Source organism: Pelodiscus sinensis, chromosome 1 (assembly GCF_052426305.1).
Source record: "Pelodiscus sinensis isolate ZL-2025 chromosome 1, ASM5242630v1, whole genome shotgun sequence".
NCBI classification, from domain to species: Eukaryota; Metazoa; Chordata; order Testudines; family Trionychidae; genus Pelodiscus; species Pelodiscus sinensis.
In genome coordinates, this window is record NC_143052.1 from 114,627,069 (window position 1) to 114,651,959 (window position 24,891).

Here is a 24,891-nt window from a genome sequence, read left to right on the forward strand (position 1 = left end):
CAATTTGAGCTACGCAAATTGCATAGCTTATTTCGAGCTTATTTCAAAATAGTCTGTTTCAAAATTTGGCACTGTGTACGCAGTGCCAAATTTTGAAATAGACAGCTATTCCAAAATGTCCCTTAATCCTTGTGGAGCGAGGTTTATTGGGATATTGGAATAGTGAGCCCATCATTTTGAAAGATATTTTGAAATAAAGGACGTGCTGTCAAACCACAGAAAACACTATTTCAGGATACTGGAAGTATCCTGAAATAAAGCCTCAGTGTAGACATACCCATAAGGAACACAAGTCCTAAGCCCAAATCACTTTTGAAAATGGAAATTAGACTTCTTAGTCATTCAGTCTTTGAATTCATTATCCAGTGGGTATCTGTAATGGAGATGGGTCCACATTGCACTGTTTGCATTTTACTCTGGGTTTGAACACTCCCAAAATTCAGGGGGCTTCCAACTGGTGTTCAGGTGTAGCTCTCAGGAAGCAAATTGTGCAGCTCTTAATCACACCAAAAAGAAGTCACTAGCAGGTGTAAGTCACACTGCTTGTGTAGACAGTTGCTCACCAGTGGGATTAAGGGGTTCACCATATGGCATGGATTTGTAATCCAATCATACTGGAAACATTTCCAAGGAGAACTGCAAACACCATTAACAAACTCCCAGAGAAGAATGGTGCTGTTAGCCAAGTACCTTCGAAGCAGTGGCAGCCCTAGACATGGACGCAGCCGCTCAGGATGATGTATTGATGGTGGTACATATGAGTATCTCACGTGACCTTCCCTGGGGCCAGCCAGCTAAGCAGGAGGGGAAACACAGCAGCCAGCTTAGCCACGGTCAGGGAGGACTGAGGCACCCCCTCACTTGTCTCAGGTAACTCCTCTGTTCTGGTGGTTGCCAAGTGGGGGGACTCCCCATTCTCCCTGGGACAGAGGGCCCCCTGTAGAAGCCATGTGGGGAGTGGTGGGGCAGGCTGTGGTGGAAGAGGCTCGGGGTGGGTGGCTGAGTTTGAAGGAGTGTGTAACGGGTGTGTGTATGTGTGTGTTGCTTCTCTCTGTGTTCTGGCTGGCTGGGGTTTGGAGCAGTGCTGCTATCTGGGGCTATGTCTACATTGCATCCCTCTTGCGCAAAAGCCTATGCAAATGAAGCACCGATTAGCATATTGCTGCACTTAATTTGCATAATCAATTAGGGCCCGTTTTTGCGCAAGAGGCTTTTGTGCAAAAAGGAGCCATCTACAGAGCTCCTTTTTGAGCAAAACCCCCCTCTTGTGCAAGAGCTGTTCTTCCTGAAAAAATGAGGAAGAATGGCTCTTGAGCAAGAGGGGTTTTTTTGCACAAAAAGGAGCTCTGTAGATGGCTCCTTTTTGCGCAAAAGGCTTTTGCACAAAAACGGCCCCTAATTAATTATGCAGATGAAGTGCAGCAATATGTTAATCTGTGCTTCATTTGCATAGGTTTTTGTGCAAGAGGGATGCAATGTAGACGTAACCTGGGTGTGTGTTAGTGTGGCGCATATCTGGGTCCACCGTCCCTTTTCTTCCCTTTCTCCCCTAAGAGTCACTTGTCCAGGAAAGGGCTTTCCCCTGGCTCTGCCGGCAGGACTGGGGCACTGTGCACACATTTGGCTCTGCCAAGTGAGCACCAGGTTAACCTAGGATAGTGTTGTAGCCGGCCTGTAATCCCATCTCTTCCCTGCAGAGAGGTGACACATGGGGGGACATGCACTGCCCTGGGTCACAATATCCCTCCACCCATTTTTCTGCTAGCATCTGCCTGCCCAGCTCTCTTCCCCTCCTTCTCCTGCTGGCTGGAACCAGCCCAGGGCCAGGACAGAAGAGAGAAACAAGTAGTATGTGTACCAAACAGCTGAGACTGGTGCAGTAGGGAGGAGAGAAGGCTGCTGAGGTTAGGTTAGGAAGGAAGGAACAGTTGCTTTCCCATAAGGGAACTGAGGGGGAGGGCTGGGCTACCGGCTGGGGAGAGGGTATGACACTTGCGTTGTGGGGGGAGCTTTAAATTGTGCCCCCCATTAGCAGGTGAAGGTTCTGTCCTCTCTGCTCCCCTGGCTCAGAAGCTTCACTCACTTTTTTTTAGTGTGTGTGTGTGTGTGTGTGGGCGGGGGGAGGGAGGGGTTGCTGTTGCTGTTTCCCCAATGTGAGGCGGGTAGGTGCAGAGGAGAGGGAAATGGAGTCACAGGGGGTGGTGTGAAACTCAGACCTTTCATTCAACTCTTGATCACCTATCTATCCAGAGCCCTTAGGTTCTGTTTATTTTCACTACAAGTTATACTTAACAGGATGAAATATATCCTTTGGTATATATGGTCATGCCAATTTTCTTCCACCTATTTGATCTGAGGAAGTGGGTCTGGCCCACGAAAGCTCATCACCTAATAAACCATCTTGTTAGTCTTTAAAGTGCTACATAGTCCTGTTTTTTGTTTCAGCTACACCAGACTAACACGACTACATCTCTATTACTATTAACAGGATGCTGATTTGACCAGGCAGGAGGCCTTGTCAAAGCTGTTGTTGGGCATAGTGTTGTTCTTGCATCAAGATTAAGAATAAGGACATTTTCTTTGCTCCCATCTGAACCAGCAAATCTTCTTCATGCTTTGGAAGTCACTGGGGTTCCTGGTGTGAGGATCTAAGAATAATGTGTGATTGTTGTGACTTGCACTTTCAGTCAGGCCTTAAACTCAGAACGAACTCAATGGGAATAGAGGCTCTGCCCCATCCCCTCACCTCTTCTGCAATGCTTCACTGTTGCTGCTCTGGCTTATAAATAGGCTTCGTAGAATGCACTTTTTATTTTTTATAACTGTGTGCAATAAATGTTTTTAAGCTTTTAGTCTTATTTATAATTTTCACGGTTGTGGGAAATTATGGGGGGAGGCCAGGTAATTTTTTAATGACAGCAGAAGTTGCGATTCAAAGAGTTCAAGCTTTAAAGGTGGAGGAGGTAATATCTTTTTTTTTATTTTGGACCAGCTTTGGTTGGTAAGAGATTAGCCCTTTTGAGTTCCACTGTCCTGGAGAAGAGTTGAATGAAATTCCAAAGGTTGTCTCTTTCACCAACCATATTTGGTCCAATTGAAGATATTACTTCACTCACCTTGTGACTCTCATCCCAGTACCAACATGCCTACAACAAAACAGAAAAATCACTAAAAGTCAACATCACATGTCAAGATATCCTGATGGAAATATTTCAGGATTTGTGTGTACAGGTTGCACCTCCCTAAATCGGACTCTCTCGTCTGGCAACATCTGTAGACTGGGAGGACCATGGATGTTGCTGAACGAGAGAGCCATGGGGCAGGAGGCCAGCAGCTGAGAGCCCTGCAAAAGGCAGGGCTGTGGTAGTGTGGCAGGGGCAGGGGCAGCCTGTGTATGCCAGTCCAGCAGCTGGATAGTGCTGCGGCAACCCGAGCGGTGCTGTGCGCCGGCTCAGCAGTGGGGACAGAACCGTGGCAGCCTGGCTGGCAGTAACGCCAAGCCCTGGCAACCCAGCAGGGGAAGCCCGTCTGAGGCCAAGGCAGGTCAGCAGCCCGACTGGGGTCGCATGTTGGCCAGTAGCAGGGCTGGTCCACAGAAGCAGAGCTAGGGCTGTGTGCTGCTGTGCCAGCAGTGGGGCTAGAGCAGTAGTTATGGCAGCCTGGCTGGGGCAGCCATGTCTCCGAGCCAGCAGTTGAGCCAAAGGAGCCGGTGGCAGGCTGAGAGGACTGGTGGCAGGGGACCTTCCCTGGTCCGACAAATTCCCTCATCTGGGACTACTCAGGTACAGAGGGTGCTGGACTAATGAGGTCCAAACTGTACTGTGAAATCAACAGCTAATTTCTAAGTTATTTGAAAAAAAATCCTAGAGATTTCAGGTGCCTAAGTATCCTCTGGAATCACAGTTAAAGTTGCTCCCTCCCCCCACCAAAATTTGAAATGGTGCCCCTGGAGAGTCAGGAGTGGCCAGAGGGCTGCAGGAGGGTCATGGGCTCAGGCAAGATGCAGCCCCAGTCTGACAGCATGGAGCTCGCTCTGAGCTGCAGGCCAAGCACCAGGCATAAGGGGCAAGTGCAGCTGCAGCAAGGGAGCTGTCAGTGCTTTTGCCGAGCTACTCAAACTGTGGAGGAAGAACCCCACTGAAGGTTTTTCACCCACTGTTTCATTTCACAATCTGGTGCCATTCAAACATAGCAGCCTGCCTTCTGTGCCTCATATTTTAGGGTAAATATTTCATCTAAAATAGTCCATTCCCCATGTAGCTCTTAAAGGAAGGGCTTAGCCAAGAAGCACTGATCGTGACAATTCCCTCTGCAAGGGGCAGAGACAAAAGCAGCCCTGCACCCGGGGGAGCAAAGGACTAAGCAGCTTCCTTCATGTGCCCTGTCCCTTAATTTGCTGAGACTCCAGTTCCAGCCCCTGTCTATGGAGAATGCCATGGCTCACAATCTCACCTGTCACAAGCAATGTCACAGTTTGCAGCAGCAAAGGCTTGCAGCACAATCTTCTGAATCTTAGCATCTGGTGAGCAACGTTTTGTCTGTGTTTTTATTCATCAGTTTAGTGTTTAGTTTAAAGTTTAGTTTATTTGACACTTAGCTACAATGTTTGTACAACTTCCATAGTTTATTATTTCAATACAATTGAATCAAATGTTGTCTTCTTTTGGGTAAGTTTATGACAACGGTTGAGATGAGTGCTTTACTTCTGAAATCAAGTATCAGAGGGGTAGTGTTAGTCTGAATCTGCAAAAGCGACGAGGAGTCCTGTGGCACCTTATAGACTATGTTCACTAACACTACTACATACTTGAACTCAAGGGGAACCAAAATACAAGTTCGCCCAGGGTGCTATTTTCCCTAAGGCTGGCCCTGCGCTTCAAGGTTCCTTCCTAATCTTGAGAGAGCTAAAAAAGCAACCAATGGTCTGGTAGCACTTTATAGACTAAGGAAAGTGCTACCAGACCATTTGTCGTTTTTTTTCTGTAACAGACTAACTCGGCTACTCCCTGAAGCTCTTGAAAGAGCTGTTTGGAAAGAGCTAACCCCCCCCCCCCCCTTCCCTCTTGCAACACACCCAGGGGAGTGAGGCCTCCGGGCTGAAGGATGATCATAGTCCAAAGGGAGGGAATGTGATAGAGGAATGAAAGTGGGTGGAAGAGGAGAGAAGGTCATGGGGGGAGGAGCCGAGGCAGAAAAGAAGGGAGCAGAGCGGGACGGGAGCTGCAGTGAAGGGAACATGCTAAGCTGGGAGGCCCAGGGCAGAAGGGGAGGGGAGTTCAGCGAGGGGCGGGCCAGGAAGCAGGGCGGGCCGGGCAGCTGGGAGCACAGAGCCAGTGTGGGAGGCGGTGCCGTGTGACTCTTCGCCTGCCTAGCCGCTCGGAAGCCAGGTGCGTTCAGTGCACCCCCGGGGCCAGGGCGGGGTGTCCCGGGCAAGGTGCGGGGTGTCTTCCCCTGGCAGCTGGCGTGCTGCGGGCGGGACCTCCCAGAGCGGAGGCTCCCGAGGGCGCGGGGCAGGCAGCCCGCGTGGGCTCTGAACTGCAGCCTGGAAGCCAGAGCTGGGGCCCTGGCGAAAAGTTCGGCTCCGCTTCCCCCCAGTGTTTGGGCGCGGGCGGTTCGCCCCCCGGCCCCGCTCAGGGCCCGAGGCTGGCGAGAGAAGGGGGTACAGGGGCAGTGAGGGGCGCTGTTGTGTGAGACTGTCTGCTTCGGCCGCCTGGCTCTGCCGTCTGCAAACCCGGCCGCTGCGTCCTTCAGGGGGTGCTGGTGGGGTTCTTGGGACTTTCAGTGAACACTTGCTGTCCTGTGCACACTCTCCCATGCAAATGTGTGTGTGTGGGGGGGCGCCTCTGAGCGAAGGAACCCCCCCCCATTTGCCCCAGCTGATTTTAAGGAGGGCTTTTGCAAGGGCAGCATTGCTTCCTCCCCCCCCCCCCCCCTCCTTCCAGGTATTTGCAGGATTGAGACCCGCGTTGTGTATATTTCAAAACAAACACCAAGGGTTGTGTGGGTAAACTTGGAATGTTTTAAGGAGTCTACAAGTTACTTACAAATTTTCATCTCTGGAATAAACAGGGCCCCAAATGAATGAAGTTGCTTTAAAATTCTCCCAGGGGATAAGCCTGTGTCTCCCACCCCCAAATGAATTAAATTAACTTTGAAATGTAATATAATTACACATAAAATGTTGGCACGAGGAAGAATTCCCTATCCCTTCCAGTTAAAAAAAAAAAAAGTCAGTTCAATAAATGTTACCTCATCTCTCACTAACTTTTGAAAGGTAGTTGTAACTAGTTCTAAGTGCTTGGTATGTTGTCAAGACGCAGAGTAAGGAAATAATTCTCAACACTTTTTGCCATGACTGAATGCATTGTGTATCTTAAAAAAAAAATCAACAAAGTCAGCATGAATGTGAGTAAACTGGCTTATCCTTTGGCCATTGTGTACAGAGGTGATGCAAGAAAAAGGCTGATAAGATTTCATCAGTATGAAATTGCAGAGTCATGGTCCTGGGCAAGTAAACGGGAGTATTTGGAGATAAAGAGGAAAATGTCAGAGCAGAAGTATTGTGCAAGAATTTTTGGATTCTTTACACAGATGGTAATTGTGGTGGGAAATCCTTTCTGAAGGTTCACAGAATGAAAAAAAAGATTGAGACTCAAAATAAGTGGCACAAAGAACTGGAAGGGGGTGTTTGGGAAACCACAAAAATCTTTGGCTACGTCTACAGGCATGATTTTCTGGAAATTCTTTTAACGGAAAAGTTTGCTGTTAAAAGCATTTTCGGAAAAGTGCGTCTAGATTGGCAGGACGCTTTTCCGCAAAAGCACTTTTTGCGGAAAAGCGTCTGTGGCCAATCTAGACGTGCTTTTGCGCAAAAAAGCCCCGATTGCAGAAAACAAATCTCTGCTGTCTACACTGGCCCTTTTGTGCAAAAGTTTTTTGGAAAAAGACTTTTGCCCGAACAGGAGCAGCATAGTATTTCTGCAAAAGTACTGACAATCTTACATGAGATCGTCAGTGCTTTTGCGGAAATTCAAGCGGCCAGTGTAGACAGCTGTCAAGTTTTTCCGGAAAAGCAACTGCTTTTCCGGAAAAAGTGGCCAGTCTAGACACAGCCTTTATGTTTACAAGATGGGATATGGTGAGCCACTGCTCTTGAGGTGCTGAAGCCATGTTGATCCTGTATGTCAAATTAGTTTTTAGATTGTTAGGTATAAAACCCACATGCAAATATTCTTGAATCAATTTAAATATGCTTTATCTCAGTCTACTTTAAATTGATTCTTTATTAAATCAATATCAAGTGATATAAGCCAGTTTAAATGTTTCCACGAGGGATGTTAGATATCGTTTAATTGAGTAATCATATAACCACACCAAATCTATCGGTTACACGATTATTTGAAAGTCCCCGGGGGCAGGGACGGCAGGTGGTGCTCTCCCGTCCCTATTCCCGGTGAGTACCCTGTTGCCCCATGCTGCTGCCTCTGTATCAGTTTAAAAACAGGGTCAGCGGCAACTAGTGCAATTCAGACTTGTTCTGCACTTGATTCAGGTCGACATAAAGCAGCATACATCAATCTAACTACAGTAAACTTCTGATAATCCGGCACCTTTAGGACCCAGGGGGTGCCAGATTATCAGATATCAGATTATCAGACTATCGGAAGGGGGGGCTATGAGGGGTCTGAGGTGGGGGGGAAGGAGTTGCCACCCCAGACCCCTTATAGCCCCCCCTTCTGATAATCCAGCTCTGCCCTAGGCATCCCTGATTCAGCCGCTGCTGGTCAGCTTCAGCAGCGGCTGAATTGGGGACACCTGGGACAGAGCAGCTGGGGTGCTGCCGGGTTGGTCCCGTAGAGCCGCCCCTCGGCGCTGCGGGACCAACCCGGCAGCACTCCAGATGCTCTGCCCCAGGCGTCCCCGATTCAGCTGCTGGTCAGTTTCAGCAGCGGCTGAATCGGGGAAGCCAGGCCCAGAGCAGCTCCAATAGTCCGGCTGCCCGGAGCACTTCCGGGTTCCCGTTGGTGCTGGACCATCAGGAGTGCTGGAGCATTGGATGCCAGACCAGTGGAGTTTTACTGTATGTCAATTTATGCATTACAGCTTTTCTCTAGCTGATGTAAGTCTCCTACTACCCTGACATAGTAACTGCAACTCCGTAAGAGACATAGACATCTTGGTGTAACTGTTGTGTGTAATCTGTGGCTACATCTACACTACCGCAGTAAGTTGGCCTAAGGTACACAACTCCAGCTATGTGAATAATGTAGCTGGAGTCAACGTAGCTTAGATCATCTACCTACAGCATCTACCCTGCACTGGGTCGATGGGAGACCTTCTTACCATCTTACCTTACTTTTCTTGTTCAGGGTAGGGTATTAGGGTTGACTGCAGAGCAACCTGTCATCAGTTTGGCAGGTCTTCACTAGACATGCTAAATTGACCCCCAGTATATCAATCACTGGATCATTGATCCTGGCTGTAGTGAAGCTGTAACTTGCATACTCACTGTCTTGTTACTACATTACTTTCATTGGCTGTTGGCTGTCTTATCAGTTTCAGGGTTCTGAACCCAGAAACCTAGAGCCTGGTTGTCCCCAGCTCCCTGCTCATGTAGGCAAGAAGTCTGATGGCTGCTCCCCATAGGGAGCGGGGAGGCAAGAGCCTGCAGGGGGCATTGTGATTCCTAGCGGGGAGCTCCATGGAACTGAGAGCCCTGGCTCTGCTCCTTCCTCCCCAACTTCTGCAACCCCTCTTTAGCCTGTGAAGTGCTCCTGGTGAGGATGTGCACCACCGACAGAAGGAAAGTAGCATGGACATCAGACACTGTGGGCCATTCCACGAAGCAGTTAAAACCATTTTTCATAGAGAGTGACCTGCCCTTATAGCTTCTCGCTGTACCAAATCCCCTTGGACTTTAATGGGATGTCTAATTGAAGCATCCAGCCCACAATTTGCAATGGCGTTTATCCTGTTAAGAAACTAGACTTGTTAAGGGAGTGTCTAAAGCAGAATTTCAGAGAGCAAGATCTAAGCCTAACAAACCTGGACATACTGATGCTTCTGGCTGCAATGATATGGGCAGTGGATTGTCATTCGTAATTGTGGTGGAATTAGGACTGAGAGTGGCATGAGTTTTAATATGGTTCTGCTCCCCGTGTGGACAAGGTCTCTGAGATCTTCTCACTTGTCCACTTTTAGTAACCTGCATATGGAATCTAAGAGCTTTGTGGAATCCAACAGATTCTTACGGTCGACTGCGATAAATTACCTGCACCTGGCCTACGTTGGCTGACTTGGGCTTGGGCTGCAAGGATATAAAACCACCAGCTAGATGCTCAGACTGGAGCCTGACTCTGAGATCCCCGAGGGAAGGTGTCCAAGGGCCCAGGCTCCCGATCTAAGCATGAATGTCTACTCTGCAATTTTATAGTCCCACAAATGTCACCCTGCAAGCCTGAGTCAGCTGACATAGGCTGGCCATGGCTGTGCTGTGAGTCTCTTGTCACACTGTAGGCATAGCCGATGGTTATGTCCACACTTAAGGAGAAAGCGTGTTGAAATCCTAGTAAAAACAAGGCAATTGGAGCTTTACTGCAAATTAGCAGATTAAGGTAAACTGAGCTTCTCCATAGTGTTTGTTTACCTTGGCCTGATGTGAAAACTACAAACTACCTTGGCTTCACTTGGATTTTAATGCATGAGAATTTCTGCCACCTCCTCTCCCCAGACTGCTTTCTTAATCACTTCTAAAGACAAGGCCTAAATTTAATAGAAGCTTGAAACTTCTGAGATCAGTTTTCACAATTAGGGAAAATAAGTGAATATAATGTTATAGTTGGAATTGGTTGTGACACGTATATTTACAACTATTATAACCTTCTCTTTGAGTGTTGTACTTCTGTTGTTAGCACAGGCCTTGGCTAGTCAGCAGGTGAAGTCTCAGGCTGCAGAACTGCCCCTTTTAGTTTTTATGGTCCCTTGAACATCTGTTATTAGGATTGTCAGGTGTCCAGTTTTGAACTAGACACTCCAGTATTTGAGCTTTCTTTTCGGGAAACAAATTGAGAAAATATAAATGTATTTTCTAAATAAGATGCAATGTAGATTGTGACGTAATGGCATGGGTGTCCGGTATTTTTGTTGAAACCATCTGGCAATCCTGTCTGTTGTTCTCTACTGAGAGACGTGGTTAAAGCAGTGGTGGGAAACCTCTGGCCCATGGGCTGGATCCAGCTCCCTGCTTAGTTTCATCTGGCCCGCAGCAAGTCTCTACACTACTATCTGGAAGCCCTGAGTCTTGGTGTCTCTCTCCCTACCTCCCCCGCTGTCCTGGAGTTGCGAGTGCTGGCATATGTTGATCAGGGAAGCTCCGTATGTGTCATCACCTCGCCAATGGGAGCTGCGGTGGCAGTGCCTGCAGGTGAGGGCAGCATGTGCAGCTTCCCCTCCACCTCCTCATGGGCTGCAGGGTTGTGCTGGCCACTTCTGGGAATGGTGTGGGCCAGAGTGGGCAGAGAGCCTGCCTTAGCCCTGCTATGCCACCGATAGGAAGCTGTCACTGACGGTGAGCCTTGCTGTGCCCTGAGCTCCCTCCTGCTCCTCCCAGACTCCACATACCATCCCTCTGTCCCAGTCTGGAGTCTCCTCCTGCACCCAAACTCGGTCCCAGACCGTTCCCCCTACCTCCTGCAACCAGCCTTGAGGCCACTCCAGCATCCTAATTCCCTCCCAGACTAGAGAAGTAATAGTGTAGTCAATTAACCAATTAACTGATACGCAAAAGCCTATAGGCTAATGGTATAGACTACATGCATTCCCCCCCAGCCCCACCAGTAAATTTTTTAGCAGGCTGGCCAGCAGCCTGGCTCAGTCTTGACCTGCGCCGGGTCCGGGACCTACCTCCACTGCAGCTCTGCATTTAAAGTGTATTAGGAGCCAGGCGGGAAGGCAGCCCGGCTCAGTCCCAGAACTGAGCTGGGCTCCCTTCCTGCCTGGCTCCTAATACAATTGTGCCTGGTGTAGGAGCTCATACCCCCCTCTCCTCCTGGACAGTGGCTGCTGCCACCCCACGGTACTGCCTCTGTATTAGAGGCAGCAGCATGGGGTGACAGGCAGCCGGTCTGCAAGGGGAGCTGTATCAGAGGCAGCAGCGCAAAGTGGCAGGGGGCTTCTTGGGAGTGGGGCCAGAGCGCACTGGCACCCAAGCTCACCCCTGGGGACTACAGAATAGTTGGATAACTGATAAGAATTCATGAGGTTCATTGACTAATCAGTTAACCAGTATTTAACCCAGACCCCACATTCCCACCTCACCCCCCTGCTCTGAGACCATTCCTGCATGCCAAAAGCCTCAGCCCAGAGCCCTCTCCCATGCCTCAAAACTCTATCCCCAGCCCTATCCCAGAGCCTGCATCTCCCATTGGAGCCTTCATCTCCTCCCACACTCTGCCCCAATTTGGAGTCCCCTCCCTCATCCTGAGTCTCTCATTTTTTGTCCCACGCCAATAGCCTGAGGAAGACCTGAGCCTTTTCACCACCACCCCACATTCACTCTGGGGGACTATGTGTATCCTGTCACCGATCTTTTCTGGGGGTCACTAGCCTTTGGTTGAAAAAAGGTTCCCCTACCCCTGGGTTAAAGAATCACTTTTCCTTTCTCTCTACATTTCTCCAGAGACTCTTGTGAGAGTGCCACGTGGTACTGGGTACATCTGAAAGCTGCTGTAGTGGTGTGTTGGAGAAAGGGATCTAGATGGCTTTGTCTCCCTCATCTCTAGACCTAGAACTTGGCCCCAGTTAGCTCTATGCCAGCCTGGGAGCCCTGCATGGGCTAGAAGCCCTTCCACTACCTAGGGTAGTGACAATGGATTGGCAGAGACTCTTACTAACTTGATTCCCCCATTCACTGATATACCTCGGACATAGCTATTCATGTCCCATGAAACTTGGGGATAACAACCACCTTCTGCCAGCTAAGGCAGTCTTGTAGTTCAAAGGGAAGCAGTCTGTCGCAATGTTGAAGGCTCAGGCCAAGATGGTTATACATGATAGAACTTGTTTTTTTTCTCTCTTTTTTTTCCCCTGTAAAAGAAGATCTCAACCCTTGTAAATCACCTATCAAAGAACTCTGTTCAAAAGAATAATTGCAAGGCACTTTAAAGTAAAATTTAAAAAGCCAGATTTTGGTTGTCCCATATAACCTAATTCATCTTCTTTGTGGGTGTATTACAATAATGTCTTGAATTACATAATCACATATTAAGGACCCCTGGCTTCTTCAGTTCATAGATGGTTGCACGAGGGTTCAGAATTACAAATGTATGCTTTCTAATTTTCAAGTGCTGACTTTGCAACACACAAAGGTTTTTTTTTTAAGGGGATATAGGTCCATCAAGGGTACTCACAATATTATAAGCCACCTGCCATTTGCTCTGTGATTAATGAACAAAAACCCTCATGCAAAGCAACTCTTTAAATTGTTCTTTGGGGCAGACCATCTTTTACAGAATATTTGTACAGTGTCTAGCACAGTGGGGGCCCTGATCTTATTTGAGAACCCTAAGCCCTACTGCAATACAAGGCTGCATCTAGACTGGCAAGTTTTTCCACAAAAGCAGCCGCTTTTGCGGAAAAACTTGCCAGCTGTCTACACTTGCCGCTTGAATTTGCGCAAGAACACTGATGATCTAATATAAGATTGTCAGTGTTCTTGCGCAAATACTATGCTGCTCCTGCTCGGGAAAAAGCCTTCTGCGCAAATGCTTTTGCGCAAGAGGGCCAGTGTAAACTGCTAAAAACTGTTTTGCGAAAAAAAGCCCCGATGGCAAAAATGACGATCGGGGTTTTCTTGCGCAAAACCGCATCTAGATTGGCACGGATGCTTTTCCACAAAAAATGCTTTTGCGCAAAAGCATCCGTGCCAATCTAGACGCTCTTTTCCGCAAATGCTTTTAACGGAAAAACTTTTCCTTTAAAAGCATATGCGGAAAGTCATGCCAGTCTAGACATAGCCCAAATGTTTTATTTAATCTTGCTCTGACAAAGTTCCATCCACTCCAGAGCATTTGTGCTGTTGAGAGCAATCTCACAGGAATTCCCTTAAAAATGCCGTGGGAAAAGACAATTGCCTATTCTTTTCTAATCTTTTCCTGCAAATGGTTAAAAAAACCTGTTCTTACAAATTCTTTCTCCAGGGGTAAACTATTTAGCCAAGTCTTGTTTTGATTACTCACCTGGGTCAATGTGTCCCTGAGTAAGATGATTTTAGTTTGTTTGGCACTCCCTGGAAATGAAGCAACTTTACTTCAAATACTGATAATGCACTCAAATATGTCAGTAGTTTTATTGCAAAAATGAGATACTCATGCCTATTATATAAACATCATACTAGCATATCTAGTCTGTTGCTTATGCTTTTAAGTAAAAATAAATTCATTCTTCAATCCAGAAGACCTCTATTTCTGGCTACCATCATGTGCTCTGAATCCCATTCTAATTCCTAAGCAATTTGAAACAAAAAACCAAAAATACCAAATAAAACATTTGTCCTTTGCAGGTTACAAGCAATATATATGTGGGTAGGAGAAGGAAATGTGTGTGAGAGAAACACAAGAGACAGTCATTAAGAGCGCTAATATTTTGTAGTGTAGATGTTAATTTGTGTCAGGGTGGATTGATTTAAAGGACCAGAAAATCATTAATTTAAATCAAGTTACCAAAAAAGCAAAGACCGTGCTTTACAGTGCACTTAATTTTGGAGTAATCCCCATTGAACTCACTGGCATGTCTTCTTTGGGGAAAACAAGTATAGAATGGGTTTCACTTGGAAAAGTCATGCTGAAGTAAAACAGGGAATAGATTTATGGCATCACCCTTATGGTCTGTGGCCATGATGTTCCAAAATAAGGGATATATATTATGTAATCTATATGTATATATTTTAGGGTGTGTCTAGACTACAGGTTTTTTTTGAAAAAACTTCCTCTGTGTCTAGACTGCTGCCGCATTCTTTCGAAAGTAAATCGAAAGAACGTGGCAGTTCTTTTCAACCATGGAAAACCACATTTTACGAGGATTAATGCCTTTTTTCAAAAGACTGCCTGGGTGCTCTCTTTCGAAAAAGCGGCTTGCTTTTTCGAAAGTACTGGTTGTAGTCTAGACACTCTTTTTCGAAAGTATCTTTCGAAAAAGCCTCTTTTGAAAGAGGCTTGTAGTCTACACGTAGACCTAGAGTGTGTCTGTGTGCGAGTCTGTTTGTTCAAGAACTCCTCCTATACGGTAAGAGCTAGGGCCACCAAATTTGGTATGTAGCTTCCTCTTCTCCTAACTTAAATCAAAGTGAGGATTTGGTTGTGCCAGGAGAACCAGAAGCCCCGTGAAAAGGACTGTTTTCCATAACATGCAGAAGGAGAGGCACAGAGAGGACGTATGTGATATGAGAGTGGCCACTGGGGGCAGCAAGCCTGCTGGGGAGAGCTTTCCTACAGAGTGTCCACTGGAGGCCGCCATTAAGAATGTTAAATTTAGATTAATCAGCTAATCAAATAGTTGACGTAATGCATTGACTATTCGATTAGTTGATAAGGGCACCTCTGTCTTTGAAATGTAGCAAGAGTCCTGCTGGCTCTTGCTACATTTCAGAGGTGGAAGCGCCGCAGGGAACACGGGCCAGCGGGGGACTGCAGCAGTCCCCCGCTGGCTCCGTGCTCCCTACTTTTGAAATGTACAAGGGCCCCCACTCTTGTGTACTTCAAAAGCAGGGAGCACGGGGCTAGCAAGGGGATAGCTTGAGTCCCCTGCTTCCCCCTGCTCCCGCTGCACTTCTACTTTTGAAATGTAGCAAGAGCCGCACTCTTGCTACATTAAGGCAGAAGCACCACCAGTTCCCCGCTTCCTGCCTGCCCTCCCATGGAGACCTAGAGCACCAGCTCCTGCTTCCCCCCACTTGCTGCCTCTCTCTGATAGAGACAGTAAGGTGGGGGCGGGGAGGGGGAGCGACTATTCGAGTCACTGGTCGACTATCTGAGAAGGATATGCTTATCGAATAGTCGACTACTCGCTTACATCTCTAGCAGCCATACCAAGAGAGTGGCCAGCAGAGCTGGGACTCCATTTTGCCTGCCAGCACACTGGTAAGTAGGCTCCCTACCCTCAAACCCTGGGCTGCTGGGGGTGGGGGATGGAGGAGGAAAAAAGGCCCTGCTTTTGTGTGTCGATGTGCTCTTTCGGAAGAAGTTTTTCCAGAAGATCTCTTCCGAAAAAAGCTTCTTCCGAAAGAAGCCTGCAGTCTAGATGTAGCCTAAGTCTGCTAGTATAAAATAAGAAAATGACAGTGGCAACTAGCAACTTAAGATTTCTCTTACTTCAGCTTTCTGTTTGGAATTCTTGGGTGATAGATTCTAAACCTAGTTAACTAATTAAGCCTTAAGGATTAGCTAAGTTAAACTATTTTTCTAGCAACCTCCAACACAGCAAATAGCTTGGGAGTTTACTTGTCAAATCACACTTATACTAAAAAGTAGAGAGTCTTGAAGAATGATGCATTGCAAAGTGAATTATTTAAGTCACTAGCCAGTTGATCTACTCAGCCACATCCACATCTACATCACTTTCTCCCAGTAAGCAGTTTTGCTTATTGATGTTTCATTCTTGCAACTAGGCCCTGCATCGTCGTCTTGTGCTGCTTACACTTAATATATATATTCCTTTTTACCCAGGAACGAATTTCTACAAAATATTCCCAGGTAGGATCTCTCTTATGCCCAGAAGCCATTTTTCTGTGGCGAAAATGTTGGAGAATATAGAAAAGTGTGTGTCTGTGCTGAATAACATCTTCCCTTTTTCTTTCCAGTCCACTTCACTGTTCCTTTCTATGCTGCCTCTGTCCTTTCCTATATATTGTATCTCTGTCTTAACTCCTCTGCAGTAATTGGCCACAGTCCACCACCAAAAAAAAAAAAAATCCTATCCAGATTGTGCAGTGGTGGGCAATAAAAAAACTACAGCTTGCAGGGTTTGTACCTGGCGGGCTGCTGCCGCTATGTTTACCTGCATCTCTGCAGCTATCAAAGGATGGCAATACACGGCCAATGAGAGCTGTAATCCTCCGATACCTGCAGAGGCGCAGGTAAACATGGAGATGGGGACCTGCCAGGGACTAACCCTGTGGACCGGATCCAGTCCTCAGGCTGGAATTTGCCCACCCCTAACCTTGTGTGTTTCTCAGCAGTTTAAAAAGTAACCTATACAAAGAAACAGAAATTGAAAGCCCAGAACATTCAAGAAGCAAGAGCTAGTAGTTTGGTTGGACAGACTAGATCCATGAATTCATTTTTATTAGACTGTAAGTGTAGATGTAGCATGTTTGAGATTTAATTGTAATGGTTATTTTTAAATTATAAATTTAATATTTTACTGATTTTAAAAAATCAAATTTAACTTTGAATTAAATAAAACAAATTTTCTCTCTCTTTTTTTTTAATCGTCAATTTTTATCCACCCTGATTTGTACATATAAGTGTTTTATGAATATATGTATTCAGCTGTCCACTCCTCCCTTGCTCTCCCTTAAAAGTCACCAACAAAGTAGAATAGAGGGAAATGGATTAGCATCCTTCTTCTTTGCATTATATAATGCAGACTTGAAGTTCTCTTTTTGTGGTGGGATGTGATTTAGTGCTTTTAAATATATATATATACATAAATAAATAGAATCATAGACATGTTGGGCTGGAAGAAAGCACATCCCACCCATCTGAGGCAGGATTAAATATACTTAGACCAGTGTTTCTCAAAGTGGTCCATGAAACCACTTTGAGAAACCTGCTAACTGGCCACTCTGGTGTGTGTGTTTATTTATGGGTGCCGTGGCCATGGAGCCTCACAACTCCCTTTGGCCCCGCTTGGCCCTTTGCAGCCAATAGGAACTGCAGGATGCGGCGTAGGCCAGACCGCCACTTCCTGCAGCTCACGTTGGCTACAAACAGCTAATCGGAGCCAATGGGAGCTATGAGGCTCTGTGGCTATGGCACCAATAAATAAACACACAGGTTACTTCCTGTCCTGCCTTCAGTGGACACGGAGAGCAATTGGTCATTGTCCTCTTTGTAATGACCTTTCACATATTTTAAGATTGTGTCCCCTCTTGGCCATGTGTTAGGCCTTGTCTTCCTGTGTTCACACTTTTACTTTTGTAATGTAATGACTGTATTGGCAAGCAAGTTTACTGAAAATATCTGCTCAGTATACAGCAGTGGTCAGAAAAGCTACAGAATGCCAAGACCTGAAGAAGAGCTCTTTGTGGCTTCAGAGCTTGTTTCTTTCACCAATAGAAATTGGTTCAATAATTTACCTCACCTACTTTGTCAGTCTCATATGCTGGCACCCACCTGGCTACACCACCATTGTAAGCAGAATGTTGATAATAGGGTTGCCAGGTGTCCGGTTTTGAACCAGACAGTCAGGTATTTGAGCTTTCTGTCTGGGAAACAAATTGAGAAAATACCGGACATATAAATGTCTGGTATTTTCTAATTATGTTTTTACTATTATCATGAGTATCAGTAAGTAGTTGCGTACTGCCTGGCTGGTAGACATGCTCACACTGCGTGAGCGTGTCTAACACCCAGGCAGTTCGCAACTATGCAGTAGACAGGGGGGAGGAGAGGGGAGGGGAGGGGAGGAGAGGGGTGTGATGGAATCCCCGAGACCAGACTCACTTGGGGTGCGCCCCACCAGGACCATGTGTGGGATGGGCAGCACCCCAGGATATGCACGCGCCTGGGTCAGTCCCGCTCCCCGCCGGCTGGTTCTTCACCCTCGCCTCCCCTGCTTCCCTCCTGACCAACTCCACTCCCTGCTGGCCTGTCCCCTCCCCCTTCCCGTCCCCGAGCTGAGATCAAGTGTGTCCGGTATTTTTTTTTAAACCATCTGGTAACCCTAGTTAATAAAATATAAATAATAAGACAGAAAATATACTAATGTTGCTGTATATATAGCTGTGATACACCCACCCCTTGAATACTGCATGTAGTTCTGGTTGTCCCACCTCAAAAAAAGATACATTAGAAGTGGAAAAGGTATAGAGAAGGTCAACTAGAATAATTACAGACATGGAACAATTTCCATATGAACAGCGATTAAAAGGACTCAGACAGCTCATCTTAAAAAAGAGATGGATGGTATGATGGTCTATACGATTATGAATGATGTGGAGAAAGTGAAAAGGGAAGTGTTATTTACCCCGTCGCATAACACAAAAAGCAGAGGTCGCCCAGTGAAATTTGTAGACAGTAGGTATAAAACAAACGTAAGGAAGCACTGCTTCTCACAGTGCATAGTCAGCCTCTGGAATTCATTGCCAGGGATGTTGTGAAGGCCAGAAGTCTAACTGGCTTAAAAAAGAGACAGAGACATTCCTTAAGGATAGGGCCATCTATGGCTACTAGTCAGTATGGCCAGAGAGGCAACCCCATGATCTGGGTGTCCCAAAACCTATTACTGCCAGAAGCTGGGAGTGGACAACAGGGGATGGGTCACTCAGTAACTGCCCTTCTCTATTCATTCCCTCTTAAGTGTCTGGTGCTCCCCTCTAGGCCACATGGACCATTAGTCTGATCCTGTACAGCCATTCTTATAAGTCTATAGCTATTTATGGGAAGAACAAACTCTAAATGTGTATTTTTGGGAAGTATATTTTGAACTTATGGATGTAAGAACTTGTCTAAGAACTATCATGCAGTAAAAGTTACTCTCACCCAGTCAGGCAACAGACAGTACCATGTAGCAAGTCATGGCTAACCCACATAGTTTGATTTATTTCCAGAAATTGTTTGGTGAATAATCTTGTATAAAAATGAATTCAACCATCCTATTTGTGAACAAAAGAAATCCAGAGAAAGTAGCTAATCTGTCAAATATTCTACCAGAAAATCTACAATTTTAGTAATTATCCAAATTTTTATTTTTGTCTGGGACAATTGGTCTATAAACTACTCTTAAAAACCTAAATAAACAAAATTGCATGGAATCTCTGACAAGAAGTTATTAGAACTTAAAACTACATAACTTCTGAGAGAGAGCGCCTTAGTCCCTCTCTGTCAATACAGTGCCTTGTAAATCTATGTTGAGGTATCTGTTTTGTTCTGACTCAAATACCATCCACTGAATACCCAACACAAATTCTTATAGTCCATATGAGTGTTCTTTGGAGGCCTCCAATCTAAGTAGATACAAGGCTATATAGTCTGTTCAGTAAACAAAGACTAGATACCTTTTTCCTGCCTCCTCCTCTTCCAGTGAAGGAGTGATGACCCACATCTGTATCATGAGTATATTCAAGTGCATGCAACTTTAACTATGCCACTCATGATAAAAGTCATATTATATTATATTATATTATATTATATTATATTATATTATATTATATTATATTATATTATATTATATTATATTATATTATATTATATTATATTATATTGAAAGATAAACGTAGGACTGTCTCACCACATCCACTAAACTTGTTAGGGAAAAATCTCAGTCTTGACTTTGTGCCCATGTGAAAGTCTCCACTGTGTTTATAGTGCTGACAACTGAAGATGTATTATGTTCTGTCATGAAGCTGAGTTTTTTTGGGGGGGGGTGGTATGTGGTTATTTTGTTAATGTTTTGGCTGTGAATGACTCTATAAACAATTCCTCAAAAAGGAGAACTGTTGGATAGAAAAAAGGACTTTTTAGAGTTACAGCTTAGGGAAGATGGAGGGATTTGGCACAAGGCTGAGACTTAATGCCTTTAATTATTGCATTGCTGCAGCATTGATAAAGAAAGCTGTTCTGCTTGAATGTATTGTCATACTTCTATTTGTTACGCTCTTGGCCTTAATTTTCTCTTTTAGGTCTTCAGTGAGATATAAAGAAATGGCTGAACTTGCCCGACTAATTGACAGTGAGGTCTTTCTGGCTTATGCTACTTACACAACCATTGTCCTTTTAAAAATGATGCTAATGAGTATTATAACAGCATTCTTCAGAATAACGAGAAAGGTAAGTAACCAAGGATTTTATGTAGCAGAACTGAGATTCACTTTAAAATACAAAAGTATTTCTTTACTTTTCTGCTTTAAATATCGATTTTTAAATTATTATTCTAATAATATTCAGTTACTTTCCTTAGTCTGGTGGTGCTTCATTTAATGTCACAAAATGGAAAATGCCTCCCCCTATAATTACAAGTCAGTCTCTTTTACAGACACATTTGAGATACTATACCTCTCTGCCCCTGAAATTATTCCATTTCTTTTTTATAGAAAGCCTTTCTCACTGAGGGAGTCACTCTTTTTGTCCAGAATACATTGTTTCTTGAGCACCCACCTTATAAAGTAGATGAAGTGTGATTGCATCAAGCTAACCAAATAATTAGGAGTGAGTGGGGAGGAAATAAACACATATCCAAGCTAACAGAGGAGTATATGGCTACCTGAAAGGAAAGGTAGCAGGCTTTCAACCAATGTTCTCTTTAATCTCATCCAGTCATGTGCAGAATACATTTTATGTGCACTGAGGCATGTGCAACTGTGCACCACCAGCACAAAATCTAGTGTGCGCTCTGCTAATATGTGGGCTGCCATTTGAATCTCTCCTGCGCAGCTGCACAAGTGCACAGCTTACAGGGAATGTTGCTTCCAACTAGTCAAAGGCAGATGGGAGGGGAGAAACTGCCCATGGGAATCTGAGGGAAGAAAACAAGCAAGCAGGCAGTAGTTATACTGCCATCTCCTCTAGATGTCTCCCTAGACATCTTCTATCTTGACCACGTTGAGCTTCAGTCAACTTCTGCTCTCCTTCAGCCTTCCTTGTAACAAAGGTACCATCCACACACACACAAATTAGATTGCTCATTATAAGGGTATAGTTAGTGATACAACTCTCTTAGTGTGGACTCAGTATAAAGCACCTTTATACCAATATGGCTATTCCTATACGAGTATGAGAATAAGATGTACTGTTATGACACCCATTTTTTTTTTTTTACCAGTATATGTGCTTCCACTCTAGGGCATGTAGCATTATAACTGTACAGGAAATAATTCCACTCCTCACTCAGTTAGAATAGTACAAAAACTATTATGTAGAATAGGCTTGATTTTTTCCAGTGTGGCATTTTCCAATGCTTTGGGACACACATGTAACATCAGTTAGGGCTACTGGGATGTTAGGAACGTTCTTTAGGAACACACGTTTACACCGAGCTGCAGGAAGGTTCAGGGTCTTTGCAAGAAGAGCTGCATTGCTTCTCATGCATTTGGTTGGGGTATCTGTTTGTTTGAACAGGCATTTTCTAACCCAGAAGATACAGCGACGTTTGGCAAAGGTGAGAATGCTAAGAAGTACCTGAGGACTGATACAGACGTGGAACGTGTGCGCAGGTAATACCATGGAAGTCCATCAGAATGATTTCTGGGTAGCATAATAAAGCTATGTTAGAGAATTAGTTGCAATCCAGTGCATCTTTTCTACGGTAGATTTATGTACAGAGGATTCCACTTATAATATTAGCAATTTCCTGCTGTGACCCAGATCCCACGGAGGCCACACTGAATTTATTCAGTTAGGGAAAACTGCAAAGAATGGGGCATCTAATCCCCAAAGTTTGTGGATATTCCACTACTTATATTTACCAAGCCAGCACAAAACAGCTTCTCCAGTACCTTACTGGTTGCACAGAAGTGAAAAACACTGTTCCTTTAAAACAACCCAGCCTTGGGCTTTCACCCTGACACCCACGTCAGATATGGTGAGGATAACTGAAAATCTTGTTCATCATATAAGAAAAATCTACCAATCCCAAGTTAAGGAGTATTTTAGATCTTACCCAAATACACATTTACAGCCAATTCTTATTAACCAACCTAAAATATATTTGAAAAGAAGAGTGAATATTGTTTAAAAGATCAGTAGACATACAGACATGAGTACATTTCTGATACCAGTTTCATAGGAGAGAAGGTGGGCTTTGTAGTTGCAAAGAGTTCTTTCAAAATTAGTCCACAGGTTATAGTCCAATATTCATATCCAGGTGGAACTTGAGATCTCAGTCTTATGCCTTCAAGCTTCCCTTGCATAAAGCATCAAGCAGATTTGAGATGAAAAGATCAGGTCCCACAAAGCTTTTATATGGTTTTCTAGCAGCCTCTTAACTATACAGTCCTGGGTGAACAATAGATTTTTGGTGTAATGTTTATGGATTATGTTTTCCAAACAACACCAGTAATAACCTAATTATCCATGCCAGTTTACCACAGACTTTAAAGATACGTATAGACAATGACATTATTTTACCCAAGATTCATCTAAATGTAAATATTCCCTTTTGACCTGTGAATCAATAGCTATAGTAATAGGAATTGTCTGTTTACATGGCTAACTAATATCTAACAAAATACAAATAAACACATGCAATTAGCACCACTACTAATTCTCTGACAATACAGGTTTGCATTTTAGTGTTACACTATCTAATGTGGAATGCCCATAATTATCATTTACATACTTTTCTAGCATGTCTCTAACAGTTGAATCAGGCTACGAGCTGCTTTGCCTTTTTGGCCCATGTGCTAGATCAGTTTAATGGCAAGGTATTGCTGGGAACCGATTCCATCCCATTGACATCACTGTTAATGGGATTTGGATAGTGGCATTGGTTTATTACCAATTTTGGGAGGAAGAAAGGCCCTATCTGAGGACAAGCTTGAGAAGCAGTAGCCAGGGAAAGAAGTGCTGGGATGCCTTCCCTCGCTGCGGCCCTGCAAACATGTGGCTGACAACCCTCTGTCCCAGCACTTCCTTCTGGGGCTGCAGCCCAGCAAACATGCCTGCACATAGACGTTAAAAGGCTGCAGGCTGGGAGGTGAAGCTAGGGACTGAGCAGCAGTGTGCAAGAGAGGTGGGGGCTGCAGCATGGATGCCAAAGATGCGCAGCACCTGATTTCTTTGGGCTGCACCCTGCTGCAGGGCACTACTTGCAGGGAAGGAAGTGCTACAACTGGCTGAACTCCAACCCCGAGGGAATGCGCAGAGACGTATGGTGTGGATCTTGTGCCCCTGCTCTATGTATAAAGCCCTGGCATCTGGGCTGCAGCCTCCCTTCCTGCTGAGCCTGGCCTCCAGGATCTCAGCCAGGAAAGGCTTGTACCAGTGTTGCAGGCTTGCAAATCGGCCATCCGCTTATTAGCAACTGCTGGTTGGTAGCAACATATGCTGGCAATGGAGGTTAATTAGTGGAATCTACTGTAACTCCCTGAAGTCTGTTCTGTGTAGCCACCAAGGAGTCCATGGCACTTCTATATGATATTTCTATGTTGATTGCAAATTTTGAGTGTGCTTCTGCTTTTATGATAAAATGATAAAAAGCAATGCAAACCGTTCCTAATTTCTGAGCAGGGAAACCTGTAACTAGTGGTAATTAGTGGTAGTGTCAACAGCAAAACTCTTGCTTGAAATAAAGTTTCCTAAAATGGTGGGAAGCGAAGAAGAGTTCTAGGAGCAGGTGTGAAAAAGCTATTTCAGGTCTGGGGTTCTGGTTTTGGCCCGTTTGTGATCATTTAATATACGGTATCAAAATAGTAGCTAAAAACTGTGTGGGCTAGCAGTAGAGAAGATTAAGCAGAGGAACAAATATGACACTCATTAGGTCAGACTACCCAAAAAAGAATGTTTTCCAAGTTGGCTAAACTTTAGGCACTTTCATTGGCTGGAATAAAACTATTTGTGCATTGAAGCTTGTCATGAAAACGGAATTGTAAAAGCAATGCTGTAGACTATCAAGTGGAGCTGAAATAATACAGATGAAAGTACTTTCTAAAGAAATTGTTAGACTCTATCCAGTACAACTTCGGATTTTTGGAGTGCTTTTCAGTCAAATTGTACTTCCAATTCATGCCAGCAGTAAGCTCTCACATTTAAAGTAAAAAATAAAAGTTGAAGGGGAGGAGGAGGCAATTGAGGGACATGCAATGGTAGAAAATAAGTTTTTCACATCAACTTGACTGAGATTATGCATGCATATAAAGAAAATGTGTGTTAGTCTGGTCCTTAATTGTTAGCCCTGCTTTGAAGATGCAATAAACCAAGTGTTTTATTCTGCAAAGTAACACTGTTCAACAACATTCTTTCCCTAGAGGTCACCTGAACGACCTTGAGAATATTGTCCCGTTTATTGGCATTGGTCTGCTGTATGCCCTGAGCGGCCCTGCTCTGTCCACAGCCTTGCTGCATTTCAGGATCTTCGTTGGGGCTAGAATCTTTCACACTATCGCGTATTTGATGCCTCTCCCCCAGCCCAGCAGAGGCTTGTCTTGGGCAGTTGGGTACGCTGTTACCATCTCCATGGCGTATAGGCTGCTGACAACTGGGTTGCACCTCTAACTAGAACACAACCTCATCAACCCCCTCGACATTCCACAGGAAGTTTCCACAACTGTGCATTAGATTAAACATGTTTCTCATAAATGAATTGTCTCATTTTTGTTACAATTATTACATGGTGGCCAGAGCTGCATTATTTTAAACAAAGAGCTCTTCATTCCTGTTTGAAATGTTTCTTTTCCAAGCAAAAAGAAGTTCCTCCCCATGTCCTCTCTATTCAGTCTGCTTTTCCAAAAACAAACATGTTAGTTTGAATGTTCTCTTCTGATTTGTTGATGGCTTCCAGTTTTGAAATATGACAGTGCTGTATCAGTGGTATGTGTGGTGATTTTCTACAGATGCACTCTTTTGGGCTGTGTCTCCAAAGCTTAAATCAATAAAGACAAGAAAAAAAAATGTGTGTTTGAATTTCTGTTTTGACTCCTCTAGCAGCAGCCAGCAAATAGGATGTCACAATGAATCAGAG

The 24,891-nt window shown here is 44.9% G+C and overlaps 1 protein-coding gene across 1 annotated transcript; it reads left to right on the top strand.

Moving 5' to 3' along the window:
* The first annotated feature begins 5,230 nt into the window (after positions 1-5,230).
* Positions 5,231-24,598, top strand: MGST1 (microsomal glutathione S-transferase 1). Its single transcript, XM_075897631.2, has 4 exons — positions 5,231-5,387; positions 19,898-20,045; positions 21,333-21,427; positions 24,179-24,598. The coding sequence occupies exons 2-4, from the start codon at positions 19,920-19,922 to the stop codon at positions 24,423-24,425; spliced, it is 468 nt and encodes a 155-aa protein (XP_075753746.1). The 5' UTR covers positions 5,231-5,387; positions 19,898-19,919; the 3' UTR covers positions 24,426-24,598.
* The last annotated feature ends 293 nt before the right edge of the window (positions 24,599-24,891 follow it).

What these genes read in the sequence shown, in the direction of transcription:
- MGST1 (XM_075897631.2), top strand. Translation starts at nt 19,920, where the DNA reads ATGGCTGAACTTGCCCGACTAATTGACAGTGAGGTCTTTCTGGCTTAT. An exon ending in TCTTCAGAATAACGAGAAAG is followed by an intron (nt 20,046 to 21,332) that starts GTAAGTAACCAA and finishes TTGTTTGAACAG; the next exon opens with GCATTTTCTAACCCAGAAGA. An exon ending in GACGTGGAACGTGTGCGCAG is followed by an intron (nt 21,428 to 24,178) that starts GTAATACCATGG and finishes TTCTTTCCCTAG; the next exon opens with AGGTCACCTGAACGACCTTG.